General features: G+C 44.9%; 1 protein-coding gene across 1 annotated transcript in view; it reads right to left on the reverse strand.

Moving 5' to 3' along the window:
• The window catches only part of TPD52 (tumor protein D52), a 207529-nt gene that overhangs the window by 76462 nt on the left and 115358 nt on the right, over positions 1–15709 (reverse strand). The window contains exon 6 of the mRNA XM_046641875.1: positions 2562–2743. Within this exon, the coding sequence (XP_046497831.1) occupies positions 2562–2743 (182 nt within the window). The remainder of the gene's footprint in view (positions 1–2561; positions 2744–15709) is intronic.

Consider the following 15709-nt stretch of genomic DNA (forward strand, 5'->3'; position numbering starts at 1 on the left):
CCAGCGTGAGCAACAGCCTACTAACCACAAGGAGGAGACCAGGGAAGCTATTCGTGTAAAATAAAACAGTACTTCATTTTTAAATTACCAATACATTTTCTTCTTTTGAAATCCAACATGTTGTTTTTGAGATTTCTTTTTATTGCGGTAACACTGGTTTATAACATTATACAAATTTCAGGTGTACCTCATCATATTTCAGTTTCTGTGCAGACTACGTCAGGTTCACCACCCAAAGACTAATTACCCGTCACCGTCCACATGGGTCCTGTCACCCTTTCGCCCTCCTCCCTCCCCGCTTGCCCTCTGGTAAGCACCAGTACCGACACGTGTCCTATTAATGACAAACCATCTGTTACAGCTCCTGCTGAAGCACCCAAGAGCTCAGGATGCCTCTCTTGAAGGATAACTTTAGTGCCACGTATCTTCACACCCGCCGTCTGCATCACCCTCCTCAAGAGGAATTCTTGAGGGACACCATCATTAGTTCACGAAGACCCCGTCACCAGGATTTCAAGAACAACAATCACAGTAGTAGCATACAGTTACTATACCAGTTGCTGTTCTAAATCTTTACAGACACTATCTAATTTAATCCTTTCAATAATTTAGTACACAGTAGATACAGATTACAGTCTTAAAATCTGAATTGACAGAGATCCTACTTAGATATTTCTTTACACCTTACCATTTTTGACTAATCTTGTATGTTACTTGATAGAGTAAGGCAGTCACGCCTGAGCCAGTGTCTCTCACGGCAGGCAGCGTAAGAAGTCCACTTTCTCTTCCAGGTATGCCCTGATTTATACCACCCGCCACACTAAGACACAATACAGCTTCTGAGGATCTGAGGCGGTGGTGGACTGGAGCCAGACGGCACCAGCTAGGGAGAGCTGACTGTACAGGTGGTCCCAACTCCGCATTCAATAATCTCACATTGGAAACCTCAACTTGGCCATGGTGGGAATATTTTATGCCACAGAAAAAGGCAAATCAGGGCATTTTTTTTCTTCTTCTTCTCCCCAAAGCCCCCAGGTACATAGTTGTATATTTTTAGCTATGGGTCCTTCTAGTTGTGGCATGTGGGATGCCACCTCAGCGTGGGCTGATGAGCGGTGCCATGTCTGTGCCCAGGATCTGAACTGGCGAAACCCTGGGCCGCCCAAGCGAAGCGTGACAACTTAACCACTCGGCCATGGGGCCAGCCCCAAATCAGGGTTTTTTTTACCGGAGAGCTGGCTGTTCAACACTTACCCACACATCACTGCTCTGAGGAAATGTGTGTTTCTGTTACATCTGTCAGGCCCTAGTCAGCCTCAGGGAGATGAGCTCACGGCTCCTAACTGGGTGAGCCCAGCTATTGACTGGACCTTTGGAGGTCCAGAGCCGTCAGGAGGGAGGCAACCCACTCTCGTAACTAATCGCTTAGGTCTGCAACAGACTCTTCATTTCTACAACACGGCTCATTCTTAAACATCACAAACTTCTTAACCATGTCACCCATCCTACCTAAGACGCCAGTGATTATTAGATTCACCATCATTTTCTGTACTATTAAGAAGAAAAAGTACTGCCAATTAAATTGATATACCATCAACTGTAAGATGCATCCTGATACCAGAAATATTAAAATCTAAAAAAATGTGCACTTTAAAAATGGATTGATCGCAAAAAAATCATTTCCATCATGTTTGCTGTTGTCTTCAATCTCAGAATCTTAGTTCAACATCTCCTCTCACTCTTGAGATTCTACTCATAAATCTCCCCCCTTCATGGTTTCCCCAATGCAGATTTATATTCATAAATATCTTTATCTACACAGTCTATAAACAGAATGAATTCTGTTTATACGAAATCATATAATAAGAAAAATAATAATCCTGAGAATAGATGTAACATAATACGGAAAGAAAATAATAAAGCATCAGAATTAGGTGGAGTGAGAGGAAGGAGCGTGAAGGAGTAGAAAGAGGAGCTTCTCTGAGAAGGGAAAGAGACTGTGGGACAAGGCGGCGAGAAGGGCTGCTGGAAAAGGGCCTGAGCAGCACCTCCTCCTACAAAGCTGGTTTTCCCCTTGTGGTACGGAGCAGCTTAACAGCAGGATGAACACTCACATCCTCCCCAAAACTGCTCTTAGTGCTTTAAGAAGACATGAACCTGGGCTAACTCGACTAACAAGTATTTTTTTTTTTAAAGATTTTATTTTTCCCTTTTCTCCCCAAAGCCCCCCAGTACATAGTTGTATATTTCTAGCTGCGGGTCCTTCTAGTTGTGGCATGTGGGACGCCACCTCAGCATGGCCTGACGAGCAGTGCCATGTCCACGCCCAGGATCCGAACCATAGAAACCCTGGGCCGCCGAAGCAGAGCGCACGAACTCAACCACTTGGCCATGGGGCCGGCCCCTAACAAAGTATTTTTTAAGCACTTCAGCTTCTTCTTCTAGTACTGTTATCAAAAGAAATAAGTATCTTTTCAAAAATCGCCTAGGTGCACTAACACTCTCGAGGTATCCCAACTTCTCTAAACACCCTCAAAGTGTTTGGAAGGGCTGCTACTTACTCTCCGTCTACTTCCGGTCTTCTACACACACAGTGGAACTTGCCGCCAAAATCTATATACAGATCATTCTCCACGATATGAAAGATCCGTCCAATGACCAGTTTATCCTTGGCAGGTCCCATCTGTGTCAGAGGAGAGTGTCTCAGCATAGACGCGAAGGATTCCACATTTTTCAGAGAGCCCTAAGTGTGAAAAGAGATATTTATATGCATATAATTCAATATAAGGGTATAATACGGTAGGTATAATAAAATCTTCCAGTGGAAATTTTTAAAAGTCAGCTTGCTCTACATTTCCATTGTATAGCAATAATAAAAAACACTGAAGTGGAATTTTGCTTTAAAAAGCCAGGTATGGGGGCCAGTCCTGTGGCCGAGTGGTTCAAGTTCCACATGCTCCACTTCAGCCGCCTGGGGTTGTGGGTTCGGATCCCAGGTGCGGACCTACTACACTCACCAGCCATGCTGTGGCAGCATCCCACATACAAAGTGGAGGAAGACTGGCACAGATGTTAGCTCAGGCTAATCTTCCTTAAGCAAAAAAAAAAGCAGAAGACTGGCAATGGATGTTAGCTGAGGGCCAATCTTCCTCATGAAAAAAAAAAGCCAGCCATGCTCTTCAACTTCCTCTTCCTCCCCTTCCTTCTTGAAGAGGAGCCAGAGAGAAGCAGGCATCTGCACTTGGTGGGGGATGGTGAAGATGCGGTGGCCCAGGGTGGAATCTGGAATCCAAGCAGGGTAAGGAGAGTGTCCTAGACAAGGCTTCCCAGCACGGGCGAGGGCGAGCAGGCGGGTGTCAGGTGTCAGAGTCAGAGCAAGAGGGGACGCTATTCTACAAGCAGCGGAGAATGAAGAGGTTTCTCATTAATGGGGTGACGGTACTTGTTCTTTGCTTTAAAAAGAAAACTTCAGCAGCAGTATGCAAGATGGACCACAGAGAGGAGAAAAGTGGGAAGTTGGTAAAGCGTTGAGAAGCTCTACCAATGAGCTGATACAGAGATGACAAGGGCCGACAGGAAGCAGTGGTCATAGGAATATGGAAGAACGCATGGAGAGCTGTTCACCAAATAGCACAGCAAGGACTTGACCGCCAGCTGACCATAGAAAGGCAGGGCAGAGGGGAGCCGGGGAGGGGCTGAAGAGCAGCGTAGGAGCAGAGTAAGCTAGTTTTGCACATGTGAGGTTTGCGATTCCCAGCAAATTTCAGGGAACACTGGCTATCTGGCAACTAGTTAAAAATAACATTGCACATAACATGGATGGACCTTGAGGGAATTATGTTAAGTGAAATAAGCCAGTTAGAGAAGGCTAATCTCTGTATGACTCCACTCATATGAGGAATTTAAAAATGTGGACAGAGAGAACAGATTAGTGGCTACCAGGGGAAAGGTGGGGTGGGGGGTGGGCACAAAGGGTGAAGGGGTGCACCTACAACACGAATGACCAACATTAATGTACAACTGAAATGTCACACGATTGTAACCTATCATTAACTCAATGAAAAAAAAAAATAACATTGCACATACATACTTACACAAATTTACATGTTCACAGTGATACCATACAGAGATATAAACCCCTCAAGAGAAAGACATCAAATGCTCACTAGTAATTTCTGTGTAGAACTATTTTTTCCTTATATTAGTTATTACAGAACATCTAGAACATAAAGACTACGTATTACTTTAAATTTTTAATACATATTAAGCATATATACACACATTATAGCTGTCATGCATAGGAGGACATTTAACACACAGCCTGGAACCGAGGCTCCCAGCGCTAAAGGAAACAGGAGCTGTCACCCGGTCAGCCGCCTCACGTCCCACCCGAGGACCAGACCTGCCACTCAAAGCTCATGACACACTGAACAGCGGTTCTTAAATACGAGTTGCCTCAGAAGACGGAAAGTAGATAGAAACCTTGTTTAAAAACTTAAAAGGGAAGCCGGCCTGGTGGCGCTTGCTCCGCTTCGGGGGGCTCTGGGTGGGCGGGTTCGGATCCCAGGAGCGAGCTACCCACCACTCATCAGGTGGTGCTGTCCAAAGTGCAAAGTGGAGGAAGACTGGCACAGACGTTAGCTCAGGGCCAATCTTCCTCATCCAAAAAAAAAAAAAAAAAAAACCCTTAAAATGAAGGAAACAATATAGCAGAATAACAGAAATACTTAAGAAACCTGAGTTCTATGACCGGCTCAGCCATTAAATAGCTAAAAAATCATGCATATGTCATTTAACCTCTCTGGATCTATCTTTGCATTTGTTACTAAAAAAAATTGGATACCTATAAATTTTTGTAGTAGGAATTCTTAAATACTCTAAAATATAAAAAGAATTTTATAAAGTAATAAATATTAAAAATGGAAGCCAATATCCTACTCAGCTTCCTCTTTTCATGCAAACAGTAACAACAAAAACAATGAAATGCTATATGTACTTTACTTCATATTAGCTAGCCAAAAAATTTCAACATGCATCTCTGACGAGTAATTATAAAGTGACTCCCTTCTATGAACCACGCTGCAACAGCTTTTGTTTGCTCAACTCTAAGCAATATGCTATGCCCGTAACTATGTTCTTTTATGAAAATAAACGGATTAGCAGGTCGAGATGGCAAAGTGAGTACCTACATTTATCTCTTTCCCTCCTGGAATCCCATTAAATGATGGTAGAAGAATGAGTGAAGACATGACACACCCTCAGTATGGAAGAGAACAGAACGGAGACACAAAGCACACAAGAGATTTCAACACCTTTCCAGCAGACGGCAAGCATGGAAAGAGTGGGAATCAACGAAGCCGAGGGAAGGGAGTGCAGCTAATGATGCACACAGAGGATGAAGCTGTGGAAGTCAGCCTCTGTCCTGAAGAAGCTCAGAAAGTGTGGGACTCAGCCATGCCAGGAACAAGAGAGAGCGGGAATGAGAGGAGAGGAAGAAAACAACAGGGATAATTAAAAGAATATACGCAGAGCAATTTTCCGTCAAGCACAGAATACCAGGCAGTGAGGCCAAGTGCACAATACTTAGTAATAAGGCACTTGTTGCCCTGGCAAATTAAATACTATACGATGTTTTTTCTCTAAAAAACATTTCTTTTGAACACGTTGTCTAGAGGAGAATAAAGTCTGGGATGGTGTGTTCTGCACCAACAGGCAACTTACACACGCAGCAAAGACTCAAAGTGACGGCTGTTCAGCAAGGCAGAGTGGGACTGGAGCGGGCGGCTCCTACTGGCAGGCTCTGCGGTCTGACCGCAGGTTGGCGCCCTGGCTCTAGTCCTCAGCAGCCCTGCGCGGGGGCACTGCACCTCGACTCTGTGCTGCCCCTTACTCAGCTAGGAAATGGGTCATAATTATACCTACTGTACAAGGTTGCTCTGAGGATTAAATAAATACATGCCCATACGCAAAGCCCTCAAACAGTGCCTCAGTAGGGCAAGTACTCCCCAAAACGAAGCTTTTTAAAGAACTAATCACAGGCAAGCCCCACGGCCTAGTGCTTAAGTTTGGCGTGCTCCACTTTGGCGGCCCGGGTTTGCAGGTTCAGATCCCGGGTGTGGACCTACACCACTTGTCAGCCATGCTGTGGCGGCGACCCACATACAACATAGAGGAAGACTGGCACAGATGTTGGCTCAGGGCTAATCTTCCTCAGCAAAAATAAATAAATAATTAAACAAAGTCAATAAACCAGTCACCAAAATACTTAAAAAACAATTAATCAATTTCTTATAGACCCAGTCACCACCAAGTTTTACTGACAAACCTAGTAGTTTTCAACCAGAGTGAGGTTCCACCCTGCTTCCCTCCTCCCCAGGGGACATTTGGGAATGTCTGGAAGCACATTTGCTTGTCATGACTGGGGGTGCTACTGGAATCTATCAGATAGGGGTCAGGGATGCTGTTAGACACCCCACAATGCACAGACCAGCCCCCACAAAAAAAGATTATCTGGTTGAACACCCTGGACTAAGCGGACCCAGCAGCACACAGCAGGCCAGATCTAAGAGCAATGTAAGTCGCACAAGCGAGGTCTCGGATGGCAGGCAAGGCCAAAGGTCAAGGGAGTACAGGGTTCTGCACCGATTCCAATGTCGGGAAGCGGGGATCCCCCACACCACCAAGGAATTCTCTGACATCAGCTGGGTGTCCTACAATTCAACTCAATTCTGACACTGTCTGCCCAGAGAGAGCATCCGATTCCACAGGCGAGGGCTCAGTCCCACAAGACTGCCCCACTTTAGATGCCACTCACAAGCCCAGGTTGCCAGCTGAAGACGGGAGGAGGCTCCAAAGACCCACTCCTTGGATTCGATTAATTTGCTAGAGCAGCTGGCCGAGCACAGAGAAATGCTTTGCTCGCTAGACTACCAGTTTATTACAAAAAGATATAACTCAGAAGCAGGTGTTTCCCGCCAGATGGAAGACATGCACAGGGCAAGGCATGGGGAAAGGGCACGGGGCTTCCACGCCCTCTCCCAGCACCACTTACCCACATCTCCACGTGTTCATCAGCCCCGAAGCTGTTCACCCCCAGTCCCCTTGGGTTTTCATGGAGGCTTCATTACTCAGACATGATTAATTAAATCATTAGCCGTTAGCCACTGATTCAACTTCCAGCCCCTCTCTGCTCCCAGGAGGTCAGGAGTGAGAATGACAGTTCCAACCCTCTAAGCACAGGTTGGGTCCCCAGGTAACCAGCATCCATCCTTAGGTTACCTGAGGGCTTTCCAAAAGTGCCTCATTAACAACACAAAAGACACCTTTAATGCTCTTATCACAGGAAATTCCAGGGGTTTTAGGAGCTCTCTGCCAGCAACAGGGTTGGAGACAAATATATATTTCTTATTATAAATCACAGTATCAGAGGGAGTGAGATTCTAGGATATCAGAATGGCTGCCAAGTGGTTCCAGACTGGGTATGAGAGAGGCAGACTCAGAAAAGAAGTTGACAGGCTGGTAGATCAAGGTGTGATTAAAGAACTGAGAACAGGACAAGGGTAAGACTGGTCCGAGAAAGGGCTTATGGGTCTGAGAACTGGAAGATAAGGCCATTCCAAGTGATAATGATATACAAATCATGGTATATCTGCAACTGAAAGGAAGCGGAAATAAAGGTCCTAGAATACGACACTGAAAAACTGTCAGCCAAGGTCGTGGTAAAGTCATCAATGTAAACGCGGAAGCCAAGAAAGCCGGCAAGCATGAAAAGGAAAAGAGAAGAGCTGTGAGCCAGAGGAAGAAAAAACGGAAAGAAATGAGAAGATTTCTACCAAGGAGCCTTTCTGCAGAATTTCTCACAGAACAGTAGTCTGAAACGGTACTGAAAAGCAAGAACTAAGGTGACAACTTTTGTCTCGGTCCTGAGACCCATTCATAACCTACACGAGGGAAGGTCATAAGGAAAGTAGTGTTATCAAAAGGACCAAGGAAGCAAGCAGGAAGTACTTGTAGAGAAGATTAAAGAGGAGACTGTCCACTGAAAGATGAGGAGGCGGGATGAAGGAATACAAATCTGGACAGCAGGCAGGAAAGGACAGTCCTATGGAAGAGCAGCGATCTCCAGGACAACCCAGGACAAAGGAAGAAAACGTCCCAACATCTAGCTCTGTGTTCTTTCACTTCACCTTTAAAATGTTTCACTTTGGGGGCCGGCCCGCGGCTGAGTGGTTGAGTTCGGTGCACTCCACTTCAGTTTGTGGGTTCGGATCTCGGGCGTGGACCTACACACCACTCATCAGCCATGCCATGGTGGCATCCCACATACAAAATAGAGGAGAAATGGCACAGGTGTTAGCTCAGCGACAATCTTGCTCAAGCAAAAAGAGGAAGATTAGCAGTGGATGTTAGCTCAGGGCCAATCTTCAACATGAAAAAATAAATGAATAATTAAAAAACAAAACGTTTTATTTTTGTGAATGCTTTAAAATGCATATAAAAATTGTACTGCAGTAACATACACATAGCTTTTTAAAGTAAATACTAGAACATGATGCTTAAAAATTTCTTAACGAAGTGGCAGGATCAAAAAGTTCAGAAACCCCTGTAATAGAGGTATATCACAGTAGCAGGAGAGCGATCATGCTACATAGGGAGAAACACGGTTACAAGAGGAGGCTGAAGAATCAGTCAGTGTCTGTCCTTCTGTCTGTCGCGCTCTCAGAGAAGAGCTGTCAGCCGCATGGTCACGGATGCTGCGAGGGAAGCGGAGAGAGAGACCCAATCTGGGACCAAACGAGGCCTTTATGGTTTCTAATCAGACAGAAGCTGTCTGGCTCAAAGCTAAGGCACACAGCTGTATGCATGGAACTTTACCTCTAACTATTCTGGCAGTGGGACACTTCTAAATCTAGATTAAATGTCTTGCTCTAAGATCCTCTATAACTCAGTACCATACAATTTCTTTAGTAACATTCATCACAGTTAAAATTAATTATTAAATGTTTGTCTTTCTTGCTATACTTCAAGATGGAAAAGGAGATGTCTGTCTTGTTCACTACTAAAAAAGTTTACATAAATATATAATCTTACGATGTAACTAGGTCAGGGATCTTGTAGAAAGTGGAGGTGTTCATGTTACTGTAAGAACACCAGCATCTTACATTTCATGTATATTTCAAGAGCCTGGATTGCAAGCAGAAAGGCAAACAGTGTGTCGGTTGCTGTGTGCTACCAGGAGTGTATACAGAATAGGGTTTCTGAGACCAGCTAGCACTGAGACCTTTAAAAAAGAAAGTCTATGGGCTGGCCCCGTGGCCCAGTGGTTAAGTTCGCGCGCTCCACTGCAGGCGGCCCAGTGTTTCGTTGGTTTGAATCCTGGGCGTGGACATGGCACTGCTCATCAAACCACGCTGAGGCAGCATCCCACATGCCACAATTAGAAGGACCCACAACGAAGAATGTACAACTATGTACTGGGAGGCTTTGGGGAGAAAAAGGAAAAAAATAAAATCTTTAAAAAAAATAAAAAAAAAAAAAAAGAAAGTCTGTGCAATCTGGAGTAACTGCTTCAAGGCTCCAATCCACTATGAAGAAAGCTAAGGAGGTAAGCCTAAGCCTTTCTGGAAAAATTAAAACTTAAAATATATAGCATTTTTCTTATAGTACACATATATTTGTACTTTATTCTGCAGTCTGTCACTGATGTATCTATCTCCCCCATAAAGTGTAAATCCTCTGAGGACAGAGATTGTGTATTTGATTATTCATTCATTGATCCATTCATTTACCCATCAAACATCTGTTAGCCATTGCCAGGTTCACTGTCTAGTGGTGTGAGCAGATTAGTGAACAAATAATGTCAATTTGATTGTTATGATAGAGCTCTCTCGTGTGGAAGAAAAGAGAGAAACATTAGTGATTAACTGTCAGTGGGGATCAGGGAAGACTTCACAGGGGAGGTGATGTTTGACAAGTCTTAAGGGAGGGGTAGCAATTCCCAAGACAGAAAAAAAGAACGGGATAGAGAAGTGGGCTGGGGTGTGGAGGAGGATGGCAGTAGAGAAAGCACTGGAGAAGACATCCTAGCTGAGGGAAGACCAGTGCAAGAAACAAAGAATCAGAAGGTGAGAAGAAAAGAAAGCAAAAGAAAATCCACTAAGAACCATTTTTCCCAACTCCTCTAATTCAATTTAATTGTGAGAAATTCTCAACCTTATTGCTGGGCAGTTCCTAGAACCTCTGGTGTATATTCTTAGCCCTGGGCAGCATGCAGGAAAGCCAAGGCGCTGGGGCAGGGCGCTCACCTAGGACTGCCGGGGAGAAGGTTCCTGAGAGGTTCACAACGCCACATCCTCCCCACGCTCTTGTGCGTCAGCCATCCTTCATCTTCGTACTGGCCACAGTGCCTGGGACTGCGTCTTGCTCATCAATAAAGGCAATAAATGCTCAACTTAAATTGCTGAAAATAAGTAGAAGTAAAGGGCCCCTCCGTTTGAGGTGTCTGCAGTGTAGCTGGGAAGAGAGAGAGGAAGTGGGCAGATGACAACTGACACCAGGGACCATAGGCTGCCCCTCCTTTTCCCACTGACATGGCCCCGAAAAATACATCATAAACAGTGCAACCCTCCCATCCCCAAGAGAGTAATTTAGACTTCCAGGAGACTTTCGTTAAGCGCCAAACTGCAGTACCATCTTCTCAGGATGGCAGCTAGGCACGAGTGAAACAAAATGGGGGCTGCTCCATGCAAGACACCGAAGGCAACAGTTGGGAAGTCTAGGGGAAAGGGAAAACTAAAACAACAGCGAGGAAGTATTTTTAGGAAACAAGTGATGCATAAGTATACAAAGTTCAAAATGCTGAAACAGAGGATACTTAAGAGTTTCCAAATGCCAACCCAAAGAACCAAGGGGATTGAGAAGAAAACGGAAGCATACATTTATGCTTCCGGGGGCTTTTAATCCAAATAACAACTTTATGAAGAGAAAGCATGAGCATCCCACTTTACAGTGGAGGAACCTGAGGCTTACAGAGATTAAATAACCCAAGGCCACTTAGAAAAAAAGACAAATCAAAAAATAGGATAAGTGTATTTTCTGACTATTCTAAAAAGAACCTTCTGAAATCAATTTCCATCCTACCCATGGTACCCTCCCTCTCCACAGCACCCACATTTCAATGTTAAACAAACACACCAGTCAAAAGTTCTTTCAGAGATCAGTGACATAAAAGGCTACTGCAAAAATCACTTTCAGAGATCTGATATCAAACACTACTGCTATCTACCTCTACTTCGTATTCTGACCCTGCGCAATGGAAACACGACGACAAGACAAACAAATAAAATCTAGAAAAAATGTCCAGGACAGGAACTGGCTCATAAAGAGGTACTCAAAAAAGTCCCTAGGACAAGGCTGTGAACACAAGGAGAAGAGACCACCAAAAAGCCTCCATAGGAATACCACCTGCAGACGGGTTATCTGAACTGATTCAACTTAAAGGCATTCATGACCCTATTTCCAGTGATAAGGGGCTCTGATAGTCCATGGTGTGCAGCAGCAAAGCAGTTTCGTAAATTACCACCTGTAGACACCTGCAGCCGCGTGCCCACAGAAGCCAAGGCTTGGTGGTGAGGAAGTATTTGCTGCCTTGGATCAATCAGGTCAAAACACAGAAGTATAAAAGTGTTGGCTGTCTGCTGTTAAGTGCACTGGAAAATGACAACCTCAGGGCTTTAAATTCCCAGCTAAAGGTTAATGTAAGGGACCTGAAAGCATCTATGACTGTCCTAAAGGAAATCTTTATCTCCTTTAGCCTTCAGGACTGAGATTTCTAAAAAACAAACCCAAAGTCTAATCCTGCAGATGGCTGAATGACAACCCAAACTGAATCTCAAATTTTACAGGTTCTCTAATCCGAAAGTTCGGGCCTTGATTAGGAAGATGGTGAATCCTGAAAATCAGAATGGGACATATGGGCAGATGCTGACGAACCTGGGGACTTCATCCCCTAAATCCTGCCAAGTGTCCTTTGCCAGTAGAAGAAGCCCCTCCATCCCATCTGAGCAGGTGAGTGTCCCCTCTCCTGAAGAACCTGCAATGGTCTACCCTGAAGAACCTGCAAGGAACTGCCGAGCCTCCTAAGCACCCACTGCTGCCACTTCTCATTGCTTCTAGACCGGCCTTGTTCAATATGTCACCTACTAACATATGTGGCTATTTAAATTTAAATTAATTAAAATTAAGTAAAATTTAAAATTCAGTTCCTAAATTGCACTAGCCACACTTCAAATGCTTGGTAGCCATACACAGACAGCACAGATATTATAGGACGCTTCCATCATCACAGAAAGTTCTATGGGATCGCATTAGACCCATAGCCAAACTTGAGTCTCGGCCAACCCCAAGGGGCGAGGTAGGTACAAAGTGGAGTCCATGAGGAGCTGCAATACACCCGAAGAATTGCATGATTTTGCTAATTTATATCAACAGAAACTGGGGATATGTGGAGGAATGGATCCTGTAGAATCAGATCAGGGTGAGAGGAAGACAGTATTGCCTTGGGCCAAATTTACTAATATGGGCTCACTAAGCAGAGATTCACATATAATACATTAGCTTAAGTGGCTGGGAATAGCTTTTAATAGTTCACTTGGTTGGTTGAATGAAACCTGACCCGAAAGATAGACTATACTAGATGAAGTTGAAATATCAGAACTTCCTTAGTATACCACAGACGAAGATACCCAAAGGCTTGGAGAGAACAGAATGTTGGCATGGATCTGTTATTTATGATCTGTTCACTACTCCTTACTATGGCCCCCAGGGGAATCTGTAAGATACCCACTTTACCACGGCTAAGAGAAATACATTTGTGAGGGGAGCACCAGCATTCCTGAAGAGCTGTGTGGTGGCTCTTTTCCGTAGGCAAGGACTAACACGGGAACTCCTGCCCAAAAGAGCTCCCTGAATTCAATGGAGATGATGCAATCTTGAACTGGCAGGAGGAATGTCAGCACTTACTGCCAACAACACGGTGGGCACGGTTATCCTGATGCAGCAGAGCCCATGCAGTAATCAGAACAGTCTGACCTGTAGAGCTCTTTGGCGTTGGCTCGTTGACCATCGTGTCCCTAAAGATGAAATAGATGGGAAAACTCTAGCTCTAGTGAACAGAAGTCTGACTTGAATCACCACATGTGAATGTCATGGCCCCTCAACCAATTCCCAAACTTGAACCAATTCCCAACCCCGAGCCTTTTGAATGAAGAGGTGGTCATGTCCCCTTGAGGAAGGATCCTGCTACGTAGCCAAAAATTTGTACCGCCAATCTTCCTCCCAGCTTTCCCAAAGAGAGCTGTGGATATTTACCAGGGTAACTGTCCACTGGAGAACAAGAAATAATCAGACTTTTCAGGGACTATCTGAACTGACACTAACTCTTAAAGACCCAATTTGTCACCAGCTAGAACAGGGGCTTATGGAAGTCACATGATAAACGGAGTTTTAACTCAGGTCCATTCCCTGAAGCTGCTCTGTGGCTGTGTCCCTAGTTCCAGAATGCGCAACTGGAAGAGGTATGCTCAGCAAGTGGCAGAATTCCCGCGTTAGTTCCTGGATCTGTGGGGTGAAGACTATTAAGGTAGGGAAGGCCAAGTGGAAGACACTAGAACTTCCCCTATGTCCCAAACAAGTAAATCAAAGGCAACGCTGCATTCCCGGAGGCACTGCAGATTTAGCGCCACGATCAAGGACTTGGATGATGCAAGGAGGTGATTCCTACCACACTACCATTCAACTTGCCAATGTGGCCCTGCAGAAAACAGTTGGGTCTTAGAGAATGACCACTTATTCTCATAAACTTAATCAAGTGGTAACTCCAACCGCAGCTGTTGTTCCAGATGCGATTTCATGGCTGGAGCAAATCAAATATCCCCCAGCACTTGGCATGCAATAACTGATTTAACAAATGCTTTCTTTTTCTAGACCTGCTAATAAAGACTCTATACCTCAAAGTTACATTAATTCTCCAGCTCTACCCCGTAAATCTAGCCTACAGGGACTTTCACTGCCACTCCATTCCTCTGGACATCATGCTGGTCCTTTCTATGTGCTGACTGGACTTGGAAGCAGAAAGCTGCAAGTACTCTTGATGCATGGTTAGACACATAAATGCCAGAGAGTGGGACACAAACACCACAGAAATGCTGAGCCTTGGTGAAATTCCTAGGGGGCCAATGGTCCGGGCGATGTCAAGGTACCCTTCTTCCCACCAAGAAAGAGCACAATGCCTAGTGGGTCTCTTTGAATCTTGGAGGCAACAAATAACCTTATTTGCACATACTTCTCCAACTCTTTTACCAAGTAACCCAAAAGCTGCCAGTTATGAGTGAGGCCCAAAATAAGATAAGGCTCTGCAGCAGGTCCAGGCTACCAAGCAAGCTGGTCTACTACGTGGGCTTTACAATCCGGCAGGTGCGGGAGTGCCTGGAAGTACCTGTGGCAGACATAGAGTAGAACAGAGACTGTGACAGACCCTACGGGTGACTCAGGGCAGAGTTACGGTAGCCCTGAAGGACAGTGGTAAAGGAACAGCCCCAAGTGAGCAGAACTTTGGGTCATGCACCTGAGTGATCACTGCCTGAGAAGAAAGATGGCCTAAGGTCTGGATCTACACTGATTTGTGAGAAGTGACTCAGGATTTTGCCGGATAGTCAGGGATCTAGAAGGAACATGACTGGAAAATAGATGACAAAAAGGTCTGGGAAAGAGATATGCAGACAGACCTCTCTGAATGGGCACAGAGTGAGAACATAAAGGAGTCACGTGCGAATGATTTCTTTAGCAGAGAAGAATCTCAATAATCAGGGGATAAAACACCCCGTCCTGTGGATGTCAGTCAACCTCTTTCCCCAGCCACTCCGATCGCCCACCACATGGCTTCAAGAACAAAGTTGCCATGACAGCAGGATGTGCTTCTGCCTGAGGGCTAGGAGGGGTATCTCAACATGCCCCAGATCACTGGCCAACTAGAAATTTCACCAAGGTAGCAGGCCCCTGAATTTTTGTGGGATGGATATACGGATTCAGGAACACTGAATTCTGCTCACCCACGCTGATCTGGCTAGAGCCACTCCTAAATGGTGAATCTGCCAACAGTGGGGACCAACACTAAGCTTCCAATGTAGCATCCTTCCCTGGAAGGCTCAGCCGGCCACTGGTGGCAGGTTGATTACACGGGACCATTCTATATAGAAAGGACAGTGACACACTATCAGTGGAACAGACACTTACTCTGAACATGGATTTGCCTTTCCTGCCCACAAAGCTTCTACCAAAACCACCATCCGTGAACTTGGAGAATGTCTTATTCATGATCATGGTATTCCCCTCGGCACTGCTTCTAACCAAAGAAATCTTTTCCCAGGAAACGATGTGGGATAACGGGCTCATGCTTATGGAATTCACTGGTCTTACCAGTGCTGGACCTGACAGACTAGTGACATGATCTTTTTTTTTTTAATTAAACTTTCTATTTTGAGATCATTGTAAATTTACATGCAACTGCAAGAAATAATACATGAAGATCTCCTACGCCCTTTATCCAGTTCTCCCAAAGGCGACATCTTGTAAGACCATAGTATAATATCACAACCAGGAAACTGACGCTGATGCAATCCATTGATAGTATTCAGAATGTACAGTTTTATAG

The sequence above is a fragment of the Equus quagga genome, chromosome 16 (genome assembly GCF_021613505.1).
Source record: "Equus quagga isolate Etosha38 chromosome 16, UCLA_HA_Equagga_1.0, whole genome shotgun sequence".
Taxonomy (NCBI): domain Eukaryota; kingdom Metazoa; phylum Chordata; class Mammalia; order Perissodactyla; family Equidae; genus Equus; species Equus quagga.